The sequence below is a fragment of the Lagopus muta genome, chromosome 1 (assembly GCF_023343835.1).
Source record: "Lagopus muta isolate bLagMut1 chromosome 1, bLagMut1 primary, whole genome shotgun sequence".
NCBI lineage: Eukaryota > Metazoa > Chordata > Aves > Galliformes > Phasianidae > Lagopus > Lagopus muta.
In genome coordinates, this window is record NC_064433.1 from 120,048,274 (window position 1) to 120,069,434 (window position 21,161).

Here is a 21,161-nt window from a genome sequence, read left to right on the forward strand (position 1 = left end):
GTGCTGGCTCATGGTCACCCTGCTGTCCCCCAGGACCCACAGGTCCCTTTCCCCTACGCTGCTCTCCAACAGGTCAGTCCCTAACCTATACTGGTATGTGGGGTCGTTCTTGCCCAGATACAAGTCCCTACGCTTGCCCTTGTTGTATTTCATTCAAGTTCTCCCCACCCAACTCTCCGCCTGTCCAGGTGTCGCTGGGTGGCAGCACAGCCTTCAGGCATGTCAGCCACTCCTCCCAGTTCTGTGGCATCAGCAAGCCTGCTCACAGTGCGCTTTACTGCCTCATCCAAGACACTGATGAGTATGTTGAATAGTACGGGTCCCAGTACTGACCCTTGAGGGACTCCACAAGATACAGGCCTCCAACTTGACTCACTCTGTTCCACTGACCACAACTCTCTGGCTTGTTTCCTTCAGCTGGTTCAAGTCCACGTCACTACTCAGTTGTCAAGACCACGCTTCCTCAGTTTAGCATTTAGTATTTATCATGAGTATTGTAGTGCCTTATTAGCTCACTCTGCGTGTATATCTGTGATAAATACAGGAGCACTTTGGTCTTACATGGTCTTTCGTGGACTCCTTATTTTACCGTAGAGTTTCTGAGTTCTGTTAGGCCTGGGCTTTGGCCTTGCAAGTAGCAACAAGCCTGGCTGAAGCTGCCCTGCTGGCGCCCAGCCACCTCCATCCTGGCTTCAGGATGCGTCTCTTAGCTCCACGTTCCATCTTGCCAGGCTCTCACTGAATGCACACTTTGCTTTGTTTTATTTTCTGCCCCTGCCGACAGGCACGGCTTAGGCAAAACACTTGAGTATTTTGTCTTGAAGTATTTACTTCCTCAGAAGCCTCCAGCCTGGCACCCAGTCAGATTCCCAAAATAAGCCAGTAAGGACTTAAGTAAACTGCTTGCAGGTGTTGCCCAGCTGCTTCATTGTGAAGAGCCCTTGAACTTTGCACAGGCCCTTCAAGCCAGAAAAGGATGGCCAGGACCTGCCCTGCTGCCTACTCATCCTGATGGGCTGCTCCTGCCCCCAGGCTGGGATGGGGCTGCCCAGCCCTCCTCCTCCAGCTGCCTGCTGCTGCCTTTTTTCCACTCACAGTTGGCACTCTGAGATCATCTTTAACACTGCTGTTTATGAGATACTTGGCCATCTCCCCCACCGCAGACAATGGAAGAGGAAAATGAAGCAATTGGCAGCAGCCAGCCAAATGGCTCCCTCCAGAAGTTGTCTGAAGCAGAGGAAGGGGGCCCACGGAGAGACCTGGGGAGTCCTGTCCCCATCCAGATCAAGGGGCCTGGCAAGAAGGCAGTTTCATCCCCTGACTGAGCAAAAGCCAGATAACCAGGTTAGAACCTGGTTATAGATAACCAGGTTATCTCCACCATGTGTAGATGATGGAGAGAGAGTTTAACACCAGGTTTCTGCTGTCTGTAATATGCATACATCTGGACACAGACCTATGCTCCACCAGCAATGTGCTGGTAGCCCTACTTACCCCCAGGCTTTGCTCCCACAAGCCAACCCTGTCCCCCACTACCACTAACAGCAGAGCAATTTAAATCCAGGCCACAGGCAGAGCTGTCAGCTGCTGCAGCTGGGCTGGAAATCTGCTCCTGCTGGTGTTCGCCATAGGGAATTAGGCCCAGGGAACAGCACTGGGAGGTCAGTCTCCAAATCCAGTGTTTAAAGGGAGCTTTTTTTACACTCATTTTCACACATGCCTATTTGTGTGCCTTCATGCCATTGCAGAGCTCACCTGGCTGCATTTCCACATGCAAATAATTGATATACGTGTTTTCTGTGCTTGTGTATGCACGTGCATACATACACACTGATGGGAGGAGAGGCGTTGCATTAAGCTGACTGCATCTATGTTTGAAGCAGATTTGATAATGACCCTAAATATGGACCCAAGTGTTTCTTCTGCTGCTAACTGACCTAATGGATTTCATATTTGTAACTAGGCAGTGGTTAGTATTGTGAGTTTCTTTCTGTTTGCTGCAATAGAAAAACAGGAAATACTGGGATACTGGATATAAGGAAAAGATCTTTAACAGTGAGGGTGGGAAGGCACTGGAACAGGTTGCCCAGAGATGTGGTCCCTGGAGACTTTCAAGGTGAGGCTGGATCAGGCCCTGGGCAACCTGATGTAGCTGTGGTGCCCCTGTTCATTGAAGGGGACTTGGACTAGATGGCCTTTAAAGGTCTCTTCCAACTCTAAGGATTCTGTGATTCTATAACAAATACCATATTTGCACATGGAAACTGCCATGAAATAGTCCCCCAGGCAATTGCCAGTAGTGGGTTACTAATAGACTGGAGCAGTTGCACTCTAATTTATGATGGCACATTCTGGGGCAGTAATCCATAGTGACTATACACACAACTTGTGTGCATACACAACAAAGTGCTATATATGCATATTAATTTATTTTAATAGCAACAGTATTCTGGATCCTCAATCAAAAAGCATAGTGTTTGTTGTCAGAAATGAAAGCATGTATTTGCAGAAGGGGAGAAAAAGACCCAGAACAATAACTGAGACAACAGATTAGTGCTTTAGGGGAACACATCTGTCATCTCCAGGTATGCATCTTGCTGCTGTACAGACCTCTTCCTATTCAAAAGTGCATCCCTGCAGTGTGCGTTCATGCTCCACTTTATCTATTTGTCCGTTTGTGCCCTCCTCCCCTCTTTCCTCTTGCTGTTCCTTTTCCCCCTCACTTCCTTCCCCCTGTGATGCCACCCAGCCGCTCCGCTACACTTAGCACATGAGAAATCTGGGAGCGGATGCCTCAGCTCTTCAATGAGATCAACAGGCACAGTGGGGAAAATGGCCACTGAAAAATAATAAAAAATGGGCATTTTACAGCCCTTGAACTGGGACTATTCTGGAGCACTAAATGGTCTTAATAAGTAAATAAAATGCAAGCTATTTATTAGAGAAGTCAGAATGGCACCTTTGTATCTGTTTCTGTCTCATGAGGAAAAAGATATAATTAGGTAGATTTTTTTTTAATTAAAAACCCACTTAATTTGGAATCACTCCAGCCTGCTGAATAAGTGTGTATCTAAGTGAACTTATAAATACATTTTCTGTACCAGATAGAAAAAAACCTTGGAGGGAGCCTCCCTGGTTCATTGTATGGGCGCACATTGGGACAGCTTTAAAAACATTTTAGTGCAGTTGATGGACCATGACCTCTTAGTATCAGTCAAATGCAGATTTATTTTCTAGGAGATATGCTATTTGAAGTTTGTTTGAGCCAAGTTAGAGAAGTCTGCCATAGAATTTTTTCAGGATCAGTCCAAGGTACTCTCCAGCTCATGCCAAGCGACACAGGAAAATAACCACTATTGTATGCTCTGTGGCTTCATTGTCTAGTCTTAAGATGGAGGAAAAAGGCAAGGCATGCCAACTGCTTGCCAGTGTGATGGAAAAACTGAGTTTATACAGCTCAAGAGCAACTAAATAAGTATGCTGTAGTCACAAACTATGATGAGATGGACAAGGAACTTGATGTCACTGACAGCTGCCCAAGTGTCAGCCTACAGGGGACTTAACAGGTCTTCTGCTACCTTTCCATGCAATCAGACCTCAGAAGGACACAATCATTCTAGGCACTTTCTATTATCCTCATTTCTCTCAGGAAAGCTGTCAGCAGCCAGTGTTGGTTGTTTTTGTTTTTTTTTTGTTGCTGTTTTTTTTTAATAGCACTCAAAGCACAGTAATTTGTTCATATTGTAGAGCATTTTATTAATGTTGCAGCAGTGGTAGCGATCCAGGTATTTGGAATGGTGCAATAAAAATACAAATTTGAAAGAGAGAAGGACATTGTGGAATCAGGAGATAAACTCTTGCCCAGTTACCAATGTACTAATTTTGGAGGGGAAAAATGTGCCTTCAGTTTAAGTCAAGGGACATTTCGGGGACAGAGAGGTGGAAATCACTTTCTAGTGAATTGTTTCATTTGCAAAGGGCACTATCACCTGGTCTTAAGTCCCCATTCCAGCTTGGTTTCCTGCTCCTGCATCTGCTTCATTACCCCTTTTCCTCATTGAAGAGATGGGTATTTTGTGCTCTGCTGAACTGGTAAAGGACAAGACACGACTCATCACGACTGAGCAGATTTTGCCTCTTCTTCTCATTGCTCAGCTTTGCTGTGAAGGAGTGTTATACCAAGAGCTGTTGACATTAAATCTGAACACTTTTTGCTGACCATTGCACAGTGCATGGGTGACTGAAGCAAACTCGTAACCACGGATTTCAAGAGTAAGCTTTAGGGAAACCCCTCCTTTGATCAAGAAAGGTGACTGCACATTCTGCATCCAATTCAAGCATGTTGAAGGAGATTTACCAAGATAGCACTGAGGAGCCACATTTTCAAGTGTATAGCACCTATGGATCAAATGAGATTTTTCTCCTAGATCTCAGCTCCCAGGGGTGCATCTGAGCAAATAACACAAATGCTTTCAGTAGCGCAGGCAATCCCTCTTTCGTGATTTAACCTTCCATTTTAACAACACATATTTATTGTCCAAAAAACACCAAAGAGGGAAGACTGCCTGAACAGCCTTGACTCATGGCTGGAAAAATGTGCAAAAGGCTTAGAAACTAACAAACAAGGGGGAAAAAGGAACCTCCCACCTCTGCTTTGAACAAGGTGGCAGCATCATGAACAAGACACCATCCAGGAAGAAGGAGCTCTCCAGGAGCTGTGCATGGACATCCTGGGATCACTGGACGTCTCTGTGAGAGGGATGTGTTTCACTAAATGTCAGGGATTGGAAGGGAACTTGAAAGATCATCCAGTCCAATCCCCCTGCCTTAGCAGGAACACCTAGATTAGGTCACACACGAATGTGTCCTGGTGGGTTCTGAATGTCTCCAGAGAGGGAGACCCCACAACCTCTCTGGGCAGCCCGTTCTGCTGTTCTCTTACATTCACCATAAAGAAGATTTTTCTCTATTATTAATGTATTCATTTTTGATCAGATGCGGTGGAGTCTCCTTAACATCTCTGACACGTGCCCCCAGTAGACAGCAGAGCTCTCTGGAGAGGATGTCGGGGCAGCAGATGGGGGCCTCAGTGCCTCCCGGCATGGAGTCCCCAGTCACTAAGACAACGCCGGGCAACGGTGCCCAGCAGCTGCTCCCTGGCAGGGGCTCTCCATCACCTGCTGAGGTGATTCCCTGCATCAGCATGGAACAGGAACCCCAGAGCCGATTGCATCACACAAGCGCGCTGTGTTTGAGGGCCTGCAGGGTTGCCCTGGGGACCTGTCTGGCCCCCAGCCCGGGGCGTGTCATTCATTCTCTGTGAGGTGACACTGCAGTGTGGTGTCACAGTGGCTGCGTCATCCACCCTTGTGGAGCGGTGGGAGCGGTGGCTCAGTCCGCTTGTGGGACCCGCAGGAAGTGGAACCAGAGAGAGCTTTGTGTCTATCTGGAGGCATCCTGCTATCATGGAGAGGCTGAGAGCCCTTCGAGGTGAGTCCCTCCACCTCTCTGGACACCACGACGCTGCCCGAGCACACGTGTGCCTCCAGTGTCTGTTTAGGACGTGCCAGCAGCGCTGTCCTTGCTCTGCCGAGTGCAGCTGCTCACCGTGGTTTCCCCAGCACCCCAGCAAGGGGAAAGCTCCCTCCCCTGTCCCCGCCAACCACACGCAGCCTTGCGCTGTGGAGCTGGAGGAGCGTTCCTCCCACAGCTGGCCGGGTGCTCGGCCCTGGCTCCAAGCAACACCTGCAGCAGCTGCTCTGCTCTTTCCTTCCAGGTCTCTTTGCTTGTGTGGGCTGCGTGCCCAGGCGTACGCGTCGCAGGGAGAGAAGCAGGGTGTCAAGCCCTGTCCCTACCTGCGCCGCGACCTTACTGCTTCAGCGCCTGCAAGATCAGGAGGTGAGTTGGGGACATCCAACCAGCAACCCTTGCCCTCCTGGCCCAGGGCCACGGTGCCGTGGGTGCCAGGCCCGGCAGCACATCCACAGAGCGATGGGTGGCAGCGGGCAAAACGAGCGTGACTGATCCTTGTCCCCAGGGCGACCGAGCGCAGGCGTACTGTGAGCTGGAGAGCGCCCTGTGCCAAGACAGCAGCCGCCCGCCGTGCGGAGTGGTGAACCGGCTGCTGGCAGAGGTGTCCCGGGACCTGACGGCAGCCCAGGTGAGGGCTCACTCCCAAAGGCAAAGGGAACCAACCGCCTGCCCACGCTGGTGTTCTGCTGGTGGATGGTGGGGGCTTAGCTCTTCCAAGGGCCTCAGGCAGTCTCCTGGGCCGCGTGTCACCAGTGTCTCTCTTCCAGGGCGTGACCAGCAATGTCAAGACAGCTGCCAGCAATGTCCTGGTGGCTCTGGCTCGGACGCACTTCACCTTGGTGATGGCTGAGCTCCAGAGCCACCTGAAGGCCGCGGGGGACATGTCCAAGGAGTTTGTGCTCAACACCCTGAGCAAACTCTTCAGCACCTATGGTAGAGTACCCTCAACCTCCTGACATCTATAACAACCGGGAAAGGGGTCTCTGCCCTCTGAGTGTGATCTGCACTGAGCTGGGGGCTGCAGGGCTGCTGTCCACCTACCTTGCTGCCGGGGCTCTGACTGTGGCCCTCTCCTTCCTCTTTGCAGCTCCACAGTGCATCCCCTTTGTGTGGCTGATGCTGGCAGGCCTGCGCAGTGTGGTGGGCCAGGTGAAGAGTGGCCAGATCCTGCGCATCGCTTGTGCTGGTGAGTGCCGGCCCCAGAGCAGCCCTGCTGCAGACTCTCACAGACTCCGTTTTCTCACTCTCTTAAAAAAAATAATAATAATAATTTATTTTTTTAATTATTTTGTTTTTTCAGTTTTGAAACAGTGGCTGGATGGAGTCAAGACTTACTTGTCCTCAGGAATGCAATGCCCCTGGCCTGCCATGGAGAAAGAGCAGATCTGTGAAAACCTTCACGAGCTGCTCTTCTCTGTGGTGTGGAACTGGCAAGACTGCCAGGAGGAACAGGTGAGCACTGCTGCATTCCCAGCCCAGGATGGCAGCAGGGGCACCCATGTCGGCAGCTCTGTCTGTGCCCAGTGGGCTGAGAGCTGAGGGGTGATGAGAGGGAGTGGGCTGGCTCTGCAAAGGGCCCTGAAGTGGCTCTGTGCCAGGGAGCAGCTGCATGTCACAGCACTGTGGCAGGAAGAGCTGGGGATGAGGGTATGGGGAAAAGCTGCCTGCCCTCCAGAGCGAGCCCATCTCCTGCTGGGCGTGGGGGTGTGGGGAAGGGGAAGGGAAAGGGGAAGGGGAAAGCCCTCTGTGTAGGAAGGGCAGACCTTCAGTCTTTGATACCGGGCCTCTGCCATCCTCTCCAGGACAAACAGGCCGTCCTTGGGGCTGTGGCTGCCATGTTGGAGGTTCTCCTGCAAGAGGAGCGGCACCAAGAGCAGGTCTGGGAGCAGCTCCTCTGGCTCGTTCACCCGTGTCAGGAGATCCAAGACATTTGCAGGGTGGCCAAGGTGAGTTGTTGTGCAGGGCTCAGGGTAGACGTGGGGCCCGTGCAAATGCCACGAGGGGCCAGGGAGGAGGTGGGGAGCCCTTGGAGAAAGAAGGAATGGGTGTTCAAGGGAGCTCTGAGGCTTCCTGAGCTCTTCAGTCAGAGAAGGAACAACCCAGACAGGAGCCAGGAGGGAACCAAGAATCACTGGGGCTCATCTCTTGGGGATGGGAAGTTTCACCACCACTGTGGGGCTCTGAGTGCCTGAGGAGCTCTATGCTAACAACTGGGGGGACCACATCCAGTTGCATCTGATGGGGGAGAAGTGGGCTGCTGGGTGGGAAATGCCTGCAAATGATGCCCAAACACGGCTCGATTGAGAGCAGAGAGACTCCCTTGGTGCCGCTGGGAGGTGGGGGATAAACAAGAACGCCTGTGCAGGAGCTTCTCCCTGCAGAGAAACAATTGGGAAACAGTTTCTCCACTCCCAAGTGGCTAGATGTGGCTTCATCCCTTTCTTCCTCTCCTGCTCTCTTGCAGAGCCTCACTATCTTCCTGGAGGCCTTAGGGGGCATTGAGTCTGTAATCCCAGGGGACAAGTTTCTGGACGTCACCAGTGCCGTGTTTTACCAGGTAAGGGGAGCCTATCCTTGCGCCCACAGCAGTTTCCCTCTTGGCTAAGTCTCAGGAGGACTGCAAAGCTCTGACCCCTGAATAAGGCGGCTCAGCCTTAGCTCCTGCATGCTCAAGGCAGGTCCAGAGCCATGCATGTACTCTCGGGGATGCTGTGGGGAGGGCTGGGTTTTGTCTGCCTGCCCTCTTCCCGAGAGTGCCCAGGGAGACGAGAGCGGGCAGCACAGTGTCTTTTCCGTCCTCAGTGCTGATGTGATTGTATCAAATGGACCTTGTTCCCACAGCTCTATGACGACAGCAAGCAGCACAGCGAGGCTGGTCGTGCACAGCTGACCCACTGCATCATGCTGCAGGGTAAGGAGAGGAGCTTTGGCCATGCTTGGCGCTGCCCTGGCCAAAACCTCTCTCACAAACTTCAGGAATGGGCGTGAGGTTCTTGCTAACATAGCGTGGGATTTCCTCCCTGCAGCCCGGATCTGCCCAGAGGAAACCATCCTGTTTCTGCAGTCGCAGCTGGGCGATGACTGGGAGCCTGGATGCGTGGCAGCCCTGGGTCTGCTGGGTGCTCTGGCTCGCTCTGATGGTCAGTACCACGGGTTGATCAGTACCACGCCTTGGGACTGCCAGGGCTCCCTTCTGCCATCTGTGTTGTGGCTCCGCTCATGCTTCTGTGCATCTCTTGCAGAGCCCGTGATGACGGAGATGCTGCCCCAGGTCGTCGAGGCTGTGCAGCGTCTGTGCAGCGACCCCAGCATCCGGGTGAGCTGGTTGGGGAAAAGAAAGCGCTGTCGGGGTGGTGATGCTGCTGCCAGCACGGGCAGGGCTGGGGTGACTAGAGAGGTGCTGGGGCATTGGTCACACGGTCATGATGGCTCCTGTGGGGAGAGCAGGCAGAGTGGAGCAGGCAGGTCCCTGTGCTGTGCATGGAAAGCGCACAGCCTGGTGTTAAGGCCAGGCCCTCATCTCAGTAGCTAAAGCCTCTCCAGTGCTCTTGCTGTCTCTGCTCATGCCCAAAGGGCTGCCCCGATGAGCAGGTGGCTTCCCTTTGCCTTCTGACCAGGAAAATCACACCCATAATTGACCCCTTGCAGGTGAGGACGGCTATTCTGTATTTCATCAAGGATCTGCTCAGTTCGAACACCCGGAGCTGCTCAGCCTGGGATGTGGTGGGGCACATCTTCAGGGAGTTCAGCCGCGCCACAGGAAGAAGGGTAAGGGCAGTGGGCAGCATCTTCCTTTGGAAGACCCGTGCTGCTCAGAGGCTGCTATACAGAAGCACCGCTGAGGCCACACCTGAGCCTCCTGAGAGGCTCCTGAGAACTGAGCATAACCAGTGTTTCAACACCACTGTTGTGCAGGCAGCCGGAGACCTTTCTGCCCGGGAAGCCCAGGAAGAAGGAGCTCTCCAGGAGCTGTGCATGGACATCCTGGGATCACTGGACGTCTCTGTGAGAGGGATGTCCAAAGTAAGTCACGCTCTGCCCTGCTGCTGCTCCCTGCCTTTCCCTCACGTGTTCCTCGTCCCATTCCAGGACCCCAGGTCTCTCCTCCAATGTGCTCTGAAGCACACAGGACTCAGGGAAATTCACAGAGTCCTCTTCATCTCTGAGCAGAGGCAGGAATGCTGACCTGCTCAACTGCCTCGTTCCCTACAGCTCCTGTGGCCGCGGCTGCTGTTGTTTGTGGTGCCAGCGCAGTACACAGGCATGCTGATCCCAGTCTCCCGCTGTGTCTGTGCCCTGGCTGAGAGAGAGGAGCTGACAGGACGGCCGATAGAACATCTGGATCCCCATTTTGTCAGCTCCATGTTTCAAGGTAGGAGCAAAAACTCCCTCAGTGAGCTCTGCTGACCTGTGGTAGCACCCAGAAGGGACAGCGGAGGTGTGCGTGGCTGGGCACACAGTGTCTTGGAGTCTTACTCAGCACTTTTTTTCTCTTTGCAGGCCCACTGCTGACGCCCCAGACACTGCTGGCACGACTGCTGGTGAGTAGATGCTCCAGAGGCCGGTGCCACAAGCACCCAGGAGGAAGCAGCATGGCCATGGGCAAAGCTGTTGGCTGCTCCTTGCCTGCCAGAGCAGAGCCGAGCTGCTTCCATCCTGGGGGAAAGCCGTTGCTCTTGCTGCAGAAGTGACCCTGCTTTGTGTTGCTCTCACTCAGGTGGTGGCAGGCAGCCCTGTTGCAGGCAGCAAACTCCAAGCTGCTGCCTTACTGCTGATGAAAAACCTCCACAGCAGGTTCCACAGGGCTGTGGGGGCCATGTGGGCTACTGAGATCCCCCTGCTGCTGCAGTGTCTTGAAGGTAAAGCACTGGAGGGGAAGAAGAGGCAGAGGCAGGGAAGGGAAGGGGGGGAGTGAAAATGCAGCTCTGTAGCATGGCAGAGGGGAAGCACTGCCTGCAGGCCAGTTCTTGCTCTGCTGCTGTTCCCATTCCTGGGAGTCAGCACTGAGGCCCAGGGACCTATCCCACCAGAGATCTGCCCGTTCCAGGACGTGGATGGGCCCTTCATGTCCCCTCAGACAGCAGCCTTGGAGCACTTAGTTCCGTGTTCCTGTGGAGGCAGTGTTTGTGGGGAGGGACAGGTCATTGTGGAGGGGGTGCAGGTCCCAGCTTGGTAGTGTCAAGTGCCCAGGCCAAGCCAGGTTTGCAGCAGCTCTTCTTCTGTGCCTTGATCCTAAGTAAGGGTCTTTGTCTTCCTATTGCTGTGCAGGGAGAAATGAGAGCTTCCCGGACACTGCCGAGTTTGAGCGCCGTCTGCTAAAGGTACAGCATTGCCGGGAGGCGCGGTGCAGAGAAGTGCTTGCCTGCCCCAAGTAGCCCCGCTCCCACGTGAGCCACTGTGGGGCAGGAACAGCCTCTCAAGCGCTGCTGCGGAGCGGCCGCACGCCTTTGTGGCGCTGCCTCTTCTGCTCTGTCCCAAGCCCAGAGGGGTCTTAGGAGAAGAGGGTGGGTGGCTTTAATGGAGGGAACACTGGGGGAGCTGGGAGAGGGACTGTTCTTCCAGGCACCTCTCCCCAGAGGGCTGCAGCAACTTGGGAGCGAGGGAAGAGGCAAAGGGCAAGGGAACATTGTCTTCTCCTGTTCTCCAACAGTTCCTGAAGGCGTCGCTGGACACAATAGAGGAGAAGGCATGGATCGAGGCCCTGAGCTGTGAGCTGAGCCAGCGGCTGAGCAGCTCTGCCAGCAGCTCTGCAGAAAAGGTGAGTTCCCCCCGGCTCTACCCAGCGGTGCAGCTGCAGGTGTCCAGCTGGGGCTGGGGCTGCGGCTGGTGCTCTGCCCACGCGGGTGCAGATGCTGCTTCCCCAGTCTATGCCCCCCAGAGGGCCTTTCCCTGCAATCTGCCCGGGGATGGCTAAAGCTCGGCCCCGCAGCTGCTCTCAGCAACCGCCAGGGAGCTTGGCTCCTTCCCACCTGGCCCTCCACCAGCAGGTTAAGCTGCTGCCACATCTCAGCTTCTTCCCCTGCAGTCATTCCTGTACAAGGCTCTGGGCACGGTGCTGGGATCCTGTCAGGGAGTCCTCCACGTGCAGGAGAAGCTGCTACAGCACCTGGAGGAGGCAAATGCAGAGGAGCCACGTGAGGCCCAGGTGAGCTGTCCTCTCCTCCAGCTCCTGTGAGCATCCCTGCTCTGGCCCTGGGGCAGAGGCCTTCTCCTGGCCCTGCTCCGGGCCTTTCAACCTCTGCACTGCTGCCATTTTGCTCAGGAGCAGACCTGCAGATTCAGGCCTGTGCCAACGGCCCCTTGTTCTTTTGTGCAGGGAATCATCTCTCTTCTCAGCCATGCTGCTGAGAACAACTTCCACACAGTCCTGGCCACGCTCACCATGTTTGCGTCCAGGCTGTGCAAAGGCCGCAATGCCAGGATTTCCAGGCGCAAGAAGGTAAAGCGTTACGGGTTTCCATCTTGGCATTCTTCTGCCTTATTTTCCCTGCAGCTCCTGCCTTGGGAGCCCAGGAGCATCGCGGGGCACTGGGGGCCGTTAGCGAGTGTCTCAAGGCATTTCTTCCCACACAGATGGAGCTGGACAGCACGAGAGCTCATGCCACACGCAGCGCTCTCATGCTCGCCCACGGCAGCGTGGCACTGCGTGCCTCCAAGGAACAGCTGCTCGCCCACCTGGAGGGAGACATCGTGGGCAACGTCCTGATGCTCTACAGCTGCAGCTGCCGGGTGAGAGCTCAAAGCGTGCCAGGGTGTCAGAGCGCCCCTCTGCAGCCTCTCCACATGGGGGGATGCTGAGATGGGCCTTTCCTTTCCAAAGGTCCCTCGGGGAACTGTTTGTGCCCAGATAAAGATCCAAGCCCTTCCCTTAGCGTTGTCCCCACGTGTGTCCCTTGCAGCCCTTGTCCCTTCCCGCAGTTCAAAGAATGTTCTTCTCTCTTGCTCCTCAGGACTTGCAGAACAACCTCGCGCTGGTGCAGAGCATCACCGACTGCAGCTCTGCCTACCAAGCTGTGGGTGATTCTGCAAGCTTTAACCCCTCCTTGAAGAGCAAGCTGCTGGAGATCCTGATGGTGAGTGCCTGGAGACGGGGCTGTCTGCAGAGGAGTTCTGGGCTGCGCCACAAGGCTCGCTTCCCTGGAGGCATGCAGGTGTCCAGCAGTTACACGTCTCCAGCTGGTGGGGACCTTGGGTGCTGGCAGGCAGTGGCTGGGCAGCGGGCTGGGTGCACCAGCTGCTGCATCCTGCAGTGCTTCCACAGGAAAGTGATGGGGCTGGTGTGTGGCAGTTGTGCCTGTCTGGGGGCCGGGTGGAACAGCTCTTGTGTGCCCCTTGCCCACTTTGACACTGTCTCTCTGGGACTTGCAGGACCTGATGAAGAAGTATTACTCGGGCATGCCTGTCTCCCCAGTGCCTCTCAAGGTGGTTCTGGCCCTGGAGCAGTTGAGGTAAGGGCTGAGGTAGCAAGTCAGGATGGTGATCCCCATTTTGGGTAGCTCCTGAGGGCCTGGAGGGGCCAGGGGGGGAGGAACCACATCTACAGCAGGAGAGACGGCTGGTCTGTTGTGCCCAGCAAAGCTGAGGTTCTGGGCAGGGAGAAAGGCCCTGGTGCTCCTGTGCCCTGGCAGGGAAGAGAGGGAGAGCTGGGGTCTCCTTCCCTCCAGAGCAGGAGGTGGTTCACTGCTGCCGGGGAGGAGGTGGGCGCTGCTGGAACTGAAGGCAGTGCTCAGCAGCATGAGCTGGGTGGGGGTATTGGCTTTGTAGCTGTCAATTAGGAGAAACTCAGATGTTGTCTGAACCAGTCTGGAGAGGTAAATACCCTTTCTGATTTCTCTTCCTGTTTTCCTCCTCTCAGCAAGCTGAAGCCCTCTTCTGAAAGCAAGGACCTGCGTGAGATGTTGGTCCTGTGCTGCAAGAACATCGTGACACACCCTTCAGCAGAGATGATGCTGAAGATCAGGAAGTCACAGCAAGCAGCACAGTACCTGCAGGTAACCTGCCGTAACTTTCCCGGCCACCTCTCGGTCAGAACCCTACCTCAGCACACACAACCTCTGCTCTGGCAGCAGCCGTGATGCTACACGTCACTCCCCTCTTCTGCTTTCAGCTTCAGCAAACATCACTGAGAGCTCTGGGCCGGCTCATGGTGGTCCTGCTGGAGACAGAGCCCAGCGGTGGCTTCTTCCAGAACATAGTCCATGTGAGTATTCGTGGGGCAAGGGAGAAAGCATGGTGCCTGTCAATAGCGGGGGCAGAGATCTGGGGACTGAGAGGAGGATCAGAGGGGGAGAAATCTCCTGCTGACGTGCCAGCTCACTGCGAGCTGAAATGGGCAGAGAAATGGGCCCTGCAGGGGGAAAGCAGGAGCCAGCCCCTGGAGGCCACAGCCGAGGAAAAGCTCCTGGGTTAGGAGGCAGGCGTGTCTGCAGAGAGCGGGGCGGCAGTGCCGGTGGTCAGTGAGGCAGGAGGCCACATGGAGCAACAGGGCAGGCCTTAAGGGAAAGTGCTGGGAAAGGGGGGACAGGGAGAGGGGTGGCAGGAAGGGAAAGCAAAGACATCCTCAGTGAGACAGATGCTCTACTCCAGGTCCTGCAGAAATCCATGGTATCGAGCAACGTGTGGGAGCGCAAGAGGGCCCTGCAGACCTGCTCCCAGCTGCTGGCTGTTTGTGAAGAGCTTCAAGTGAGTAAAGAGCCCCACCGCGTGCTCCCTGCTCCCTCCCCAGTGCCCCAGAGCTTGAAGGCGAGCTCTGCCCAGCTGTGCATGCTGTGTCATGGCGTGGGGAAGGCACAGATGGGAGAAGCTGGAGAGAGCTGGGGCCGTCTACAGCTTTGTTCCTGCCTCTCACCCCTGCAGAGAAGAGATGCCTGTGAGCACTTTGGCTCCTTGGTGGGATTGCTGGCGCCTCTGACTTGTGACCCCATGCCCGCATCCCGCCAGCTGGCTGTCACCTGTCTGAGCTCCCTTCTGCGAATCCAAGGTGAGTGGAGCAGGCACGCTCCAGCCCTCTGCCCTCCTCTGTAGCACTACCAGAGCCCCACGGGCTGGGCCCTGTTTACAGGAGGGAGAGGCACCGTGCACAGCTCTCTTCTTGTCCCCACCCTGTCCTCTGTCTTTCCCCCGTGGAATGCAGTTTCATTTCCAGAAGCATGACTTCCCTTTTCTCCCTGTGCTCTTTCCAGCCAAAGCGACCAACACAGACATCGAGACGGGTGACATCGGGGGCCTGTGCGAGGGGCTGCATGCCTGCAGCATCGCCTCTCAGCTTCAGACCACATCCAAAATGGCCATGGTATGTGGACCCAAGAAGGGGTGGTGTGATCTCTGTGTGTAGGCTTCTGCACGACCCTGTGCTGCTCCCAGCCTCTGACACTGTTTCCAAAATGAGCTGTTACCCTGAGTGCTCTTTTCCCAGTGCAAGTAGCAGGAGGCTCTGAGCTACGTCTGGCCTTCAGGCACCCAGTGCAAGGAGCTGACTCCATGATGTGCGTTTGTGTGTGTGTGTGTGCACTTGCATGCATGTGACTGTGGCTGCTGGGAGGTAGGCTTTGCATGTAAGCAAACACCATGGGTGCAGAAGTTGAGAGAAGGCTCAACCGCCTTCCGTATAAACAGCAGGGTACAGACAGCTGCAGCAGAGCAGTGATGAGATCTCTCCCGCTTCTCATTTCTCTGCAGATCGTGTGCAGGAACTTCCCCTTAGAACGCACCGTTGACTTCATGACTGCCATCAAGGAGACGATCCGGAAAGCCAACGGAGTGCGTGTGCGTGCTGCTGGGAAGTGGATGACCACCTTCCTGCAGATGCACGGGAAGGACATCAGTTGGAACGTAAGAGACTTTCCTTCACGTGTCTTGGACTTTTGCTGGCTGTTGCACTATGACTTGTGCCGTTTGCCCCTTGTGTTCAGGGCATGGAGACCAGGGTAGCTGGCATGAAATTCAGGCTTAGGACTTGGCAGCATGTCAAGGGAGCAGGCACTGCTCATGCGCTGAATGTCCGTGGTTGGGCCCTGCAGAGTGCAGGATGCAGCAAGTCATTCTTTCTCCCCTTCTTCTCTCAGGTGCCTCCGATCCTCTACATCCTGCGCAGCATCACATCGTTTGCGCAGCAGAGCACGTTCCTGCCCTTCCTGTGCCAGGCGGTGGTCATCCTCACCCGCTGTCACACTGAGGCCGTGATGAGCAACTTCTCCCGGCCGCTTGGGCCAACGGACAGGTACTGGCACTCCCGCCTTTGCTGTTGCTGCAGAGGGATGTAGGGAGGAGGCAGCTTTTCTTTTTTGTGAATAGTCTCAAGTTGCGACTCTACTTTTTCTAGTGAGACATGGAGGAGAATAAGAGAATTTTGTCTTCAGCGATGGAGCCAATAGCAAAAAGAAGAAAGGATAAGAAAGGAAGGGAGGAGAGGAAAGGAGCAGGGAAGGAAAAAGGGAATGAAAAGGGAAATTTGAAAGGAGAAAAGGAGAAAAGAAGAGAAGAGAACGAGAAAAGAGAAGATGAGCTTAAAAATTGTATTATTTATTATAAATAAATAAATATATATATATATAAAAATAGTACCTTTTTTTTTTTTAAACCAAGTCTTTATTTCAATAGCTGCTGTCTCTTCTCCATACCAGTTACAGAATCACAGTCACCAAATGTCAGGGATTGGAAGAAACCTCAAAAGCTCATGTAATCTAATCCCCCTGCTGGGAACACCTAGATTAGGTCACACACGAATGTGTCCAGGCAGGTTCTGAATGTCTCCAGAGAGGGAGACCCCACAACCTCTCTGGGCAGCCCGTTCCACTGTTCTGTTACCACCACCATGAAGTTTTTCTTCTAGCATTCATGTGGAACCTCTCATGTTCCAGCTTGTACCCATTGCCCTTATCCTGTCACTGGATGTCACTGAGAAAAGCCTGGCTCCATCCTCCTGACAGACATCACAGAATCACAGAATCACAGAATTGTAGGGGTTGGAAGGGACCTCCAGAGATCATCGAGTCCAACCCCCCTGCCAAAGCAGGTTCCCTACAGCAGGTCGCACAGGTAGGCATCCAGGCAGGTCTTGAACGTCTCCAGAGAAGGAGACTCCACCACCTCCCTGGGCAGCCTGTTCCAGTGCTCCGTCACCCTCACTGTAAAGAAGTTCTTGCGCATGTTTGTGCGGAACTTCCTATGCTCCAGTTTCTGGCCGTTTCCCCTTGTCCTGTCTCCACTCACCACTGAAAAGAGTCTGGCCTTGCCATTCTGCCCCCCACACCTTAGATATTTATAGACCTGGATCAGGTCCCCTCTCAGTCTCCTTTTCTCAAGGCTGAACAGACCCAGTTCACTCAGCCTTTCCTCATAGGGGAGATGCTCCAGGCCCTTCACCATCTTCGTGGCCCTCTGCTGGACTCTTTCCAAGAGATCCCTGTCTTTTTTGTACTGGGGAGCCCAGAACTGGACGCAGTACTCCAGATGAGGTCTTACCAGGGCAGAGTAGAGGGGGAGGATCACCTCCTTTGACCTGCTGGCCACGCTCTTTTTAATGCACCCCAGTAAGCCATTGGCCTTTTTGGCCACAAGGGCACACTGCTGGCTCATGGCCAACCTGTCGTCCACCAGGACACCCAGGTCACTTTCCGCAGAGCTCCCCTCCAGCAGGTCATCCCCCAACCTGTACTGGTGCATGGAATTATTCCTCCCCAGATGCAAGACTCTACACTTGCTTTTGTTAAACCTCATCCGGTTTCTTTCTGCCCAGCTCTCCAGCCTATCCAGGTCTTGCTGAATGGCAGCACAGCCTTCAGGCGTGTCAGCCAATCCTCCCAACTTTGTATCATCGGCAAACTTGCTGAGGGTGGCCACTATCCCCTCATCAAGGTCATTGATGAAGATGTTGAACAAGACCGGACCTAGCACAGACCCCTGAGGAACACCGCTAGTTACAGGCCTCCAACCGGACTCTGCACCACCAACAACGACCCTCTGTGCTCTGCCAGTCAGCCAGTTCTCAACCCAACATCCTTTACATATTTATAAGCGTTCATTAGGTCACCTCTCAGTCTCCTCCAAGCCAAAGCTTCCTCAGACTTTCCTCGTAAGGGAGATGCTCTGGTCCCTTCATCATCTTTGTGGCTCTGTGCTGGACTCTCTCAAGCAGTTCCCTGTCCTTCTTGAACAGAGGGGCCCAGAACTGGACACAATACTCCAGATGCGGTCTCACCAGGGCAGAGTAGAGAAGCAGGATAACCTCTTTTGACCTCCTAACCATGCCCCTTCTAGTATGTCCCAGGGTGCCATTGGCCTTCTTGGCCACAAGGGCAGAGTGCTGGCTCATGGTCACCCTGCTGTCCCCCAGGACCCACAGGTCCCTTTCCCCTACGCTGCTCTCCAACAGGTCAGTCCCTAACCTATACTGGTATGTGGGGTCGTTCTTGCCCAGATACAAGTCCCTACGCTTGCCCTTGTTGTATTTCATTCAAGTTCTCCCCACCCAACTCTCCGCCTGTCCAGGTGTCGCTGGGTGGCAGCACAGCCTTCAGGCATGTCAGCCACTCCTCCCAGTTCTGTGGCATCAGCAAGCCTGCTCACAGTGCGCTTTACTGCCTCATCCAAGACACTGATGAGTATGTTGAATAGTACGGGTCCCAGTACTGACCCTTGAGGGACTCCACAAGATACAGGCCTCCAACTTGACTCACTCTGTTCCACTGACCACAACTCTCTGGCTTGTTTCCTTCAGCTGGTTCAAGTCCACGTCACTACTCAGTTGTCAAGACCACGCTTCCTCAGTTTAGCATTTAGTATTTATCATGAGTATTGTAGTGCCTTATTAGCTCACTCTGCGTGTATATCTGTGATAAATACAGGAGCACTTTGGTCTTACATGGTCTTTCGTGGACTCCTTATTTTACCGTAGAGTTTCTGAGTTCTGTTAGGCCTGGGCTTTGGCCTTGCAAGTAGCAACAAGCCTGGCTGAAGCTGCCCTGCTGGCGCCCAGCCACCTCCATCCTGGCTTCAGGATGCGTCTCTTAGCTCCACGTTCCATCTTGCCAGGCTCTCACTGAATGCACACTTTGCTTTGTTTTATTTTCTGCCCCTGCCGACAGGCACGGCTTAGGCAAAACACTTGAGTATTTTGTCTTGAAGTATTTACTTCCTCAGAAGCCTCCAGCCTGGCACCCAGTCAGATTCCCAAAATAAGCCAGTAAGGACTTAAGTAAACTGCTTGCAGGTGTTGCCCAGCTGCTTCATTGTGAAGAGCCCTTGAACTTTGCACAGGCCCTTCAAGCCAGAAAAGGATGGCCAGGACCTGCCCTGCTGCCTACTCATCCTGATGGGCTGCTCCTGCCCCCAGGCTGGGATGGGGCTGCCCAGCCCTCCTCCTCCAGCTGCCTGCTGCTGCCTTTTTTCCACTCACAGTTGGCACTCTGAGATCATCTTTAACACTGCTGTTTATGAGATACTTGGCCATCTCCCCCACCGCAGACAATGGAAGAGGAAAATGAAGCAATTGGCAGCAGCCAGCCAAATGGCTCCCTCCAGAAGTTGTCTGAAGCAGAGGAAGGGGGCCCACGGAGAGACCTGGGGAGTCCTGTCCCCATCCAGATCAAGGGGCCTGGCAAGAAGGCAGTTTCATCCCCTGACTGAGCAAAAGCCAGATAACCAGGTTAGAACCTGGTTATAGATAACCAGGTTATCTCCACCATGTGTAGATGATGGAGAGAGAGTTTAACACCAGGTTTCTGCTGTCTGTAATATGCATACATCTGGACACAGACCTATGCTCCACCAGCAATGTGCTGGTAGCCCTACTTACCCCCAGGCTTTGCTCCCACAAGCCAACCCTGTCCCCCACTACCACTAACAGCAGAGCAATTTAAATCCAGGCCACAGGCAGAGCTGTCAGCTGCTGCAGCTGGGCTGGAAATCTGCTCCTGCTGGTGTTCGCCATAGGGAATTAGGCCCAGGGAACAGCACTGGGAGGTCAGTCTCCAAATCCAGTGTTTAAAGGGAGCTTTTTTTACACTCATTTTCACACATGCCTATTTGTGTGCCTTCATGCCATTGCAGAGCTCACCTGGCTGCATTTCCACATGCAAATAATTGATATACGTGTTTTCTGTGCTTGTGTATGCACGTGCATACATACACACTGATGGGAGGAGAGGCGTTGCATTAAGCTGACTGCATCTATGTTTGAAGCAGATTTGATAATGACCCTAAATATGGACACAAGTGTTTCTTCTGCTGCTAACTGACCTAATGGATTTCATATTTGTAACTAGGCAGTGGTTAGTATTGTGAGTTTCTTTCTGTTTGCTGCAATAGAAAAACAGGAAATACTGGGATACTGGATATAAGGAAAAGATCTTTAACAGTGAGGGTGGGAAGGCACTGGAACAGGTTGCCCAGAGATGTGGTCCCTGGAGACTTTCAAGGTGAGGCTGGATCAGGCCCTGGGCAACCTGATGTAGCTGTGGTGCCCCTGTTCATTGAAGGGGACTTGGACTAGATGGCCTTTAAAGGTCTCTTCCAACTCTAAGGATTCTGTGATTCTATAACAAATACCATATTTGCACATGGAAACTGCCATGAAATAGTCCCCCAGGCAATTGCCAGTAGTGGGTTACTAATAGACTGGAGCAGTTGCACTCTAATTTATGATGGCACATTCTGGGGCAGTAATCCATAGTGACTATACACACAACTTGTGTGCATACACAACAAAGTGCTATATATGCATATTAATTTATTTTAATAGCAACAGTATTCTGGATCCTCAATCAAAAAGCATAGTGTTTGTTGTCAGAAATGAAAGCATGTATTTGCAGAAGGGGAGAAAAAGACCCAGAACAATAACTGAGACAACAGATTAGTGCTTTAGGGGAACACATCTGTCATCTCCAGGTATGCATCTTGCTGCTGTACAGACCTCTTCCTATTCAAAAGTGCATCCCTGCAGTGTGCGTTCATGCTCCACTTTATCTATTTGTCCGTTTGTGCCCTCCTCCCCTCTTTCCTCTTGCTGTTCCTTTTCCCCCTCACTTCCTTCCCCCTGTGATGCCACCCAGCCGCTCCGCTACACTTAGCACATGAGAAATCTGGGAGCGGATGCCTCAGCTCTTCAATGAGATCAACAGGCACAGTGGGGAAAATGGCCACTGAAAAATAATAAAAAATGGGCATTTTACAGCCCTTGAACTGGGACTATTCTGGAGCACTAAATGGTCTTAATAAGTAAATAAAATGCAAGCTATTTATTAGAGAAGTCAGAATGGCACCTTTGTATCTGTTTCTGTCTCATGAGGAAAAAGATATAATTAGGTAGATTTTTTTTTAATTAAAAACCCACTTAATTTGGAATCACTCCAGCCTGCTGAATAAGTGTGTATCTAAGTGAACTTATAAATACATTTTCTGTACCAGATAGAAAAAAACCTTGGAGGGAGCCTCCCTGGTTCATTGTATGGGCGCACATTGGGACAGCTTTAAAAACATTTTAGTGCAGTTGATGGACCATGACCTCTTAGTATCAGTCAAATGCAGATTTATTTTCTAGGAGATATGCTATTTGAAGTTTGTTTGAGCCAAGTTAGAGAAGTCTGCCATAGAATTTTTTCAGGATCAGTCCAAGGTACTCTCCAGCTCAT

The 21,161-nt window shown here is 53.1% G+C and overlaps 2 protein-coding genes across 2 annotated transcripts in view; one reads left to right on the top strand and one right to left on the bottom strand.

Annotated features, from left to right (window-relative positions):
* The window catches only part of LOC125688601 (uncharacterized), a 209,733-nt gene that overhangs the window by 84,546 nt on the left and 104,026 nt on the right, over positions 1 to 21,161 (bottom strand). The gene's annotated exons all lie outside the window — the stretch shown is intronic.
* On the top strand, positions 5,063 to 15,905 carry LOC125697914 (maestro heat-like repeat-containing protein family member 2B). Its single transcript, XM_048955656.1, has 32 exons — positions 5,063 to 5,138; positions 5,416 to 5,490; positions 5,777 to 5,898; positions 6,038 to 6,160; positions 6,300 to 6,465; positions 6,620 to 6,718; positions 6,833 to 6,984; positions 7,335 to 7,478; positions 7,997 to 8,089; positions 8,374 to 8,443; positions 8,559 to 8,672; positions 8,775 to 8,848; positions 9,181 to 9,300; positions 9,448 to 9,555; positions 9,745 to 9,904; positions 10,033 to 10,073; positions 10,250 to 10,391; positions 10,801 to 10,853; positions 11,183 to 11,290; positions 11,558 to 11,677; positions 11,849 to 11,971; positions 12,106 to 12,261; positions 12,483 to 12,605; positions 12,901 to 12,980; positions 13,388 to 13,523; positions 13,640 to 13,732; positions 14,119 to 14,214; positions 14,389 to 14,512; positions 14,715 to 14,824; positions 15,211 to 15,363; positions 15,597 to 15,751; positions 15,854 to 15,905. Exons 1-32 carry the CDS (start codon positions 5,063 to 5,065, stop codon positions 15,903 to 15,905), a joined length of 3,561 nt encoding a protein of 1,186 aa, XP_048811613.1.

Excerpts from the sequence above, each read along its gene's own strand:
- LOC125697914 (XM_048955656.1), top strand. The coding sequence starts at position 5,063 with ATGTCGGGGCAGCAGATGGGGGCCTCAGTGCCTCCCGGCATGGAGTCC. Across the intron at positions 5,491-5,776 it reads GAGGCTGAGAGCCCTTCGAG|GTCTCTTTGCTTGTGTGGGC; the intron begins GTGAGTCCCTCC and ends CTTTCCTTCCAG. Across the intron at positions 6,466-6,619 it reads CAAACTCTTCAGCACCTATG|CTCCACAGTGCATCCCCTTT; the intron begins GTAGAGTACCCT and ends TCCTCTTTGCAG.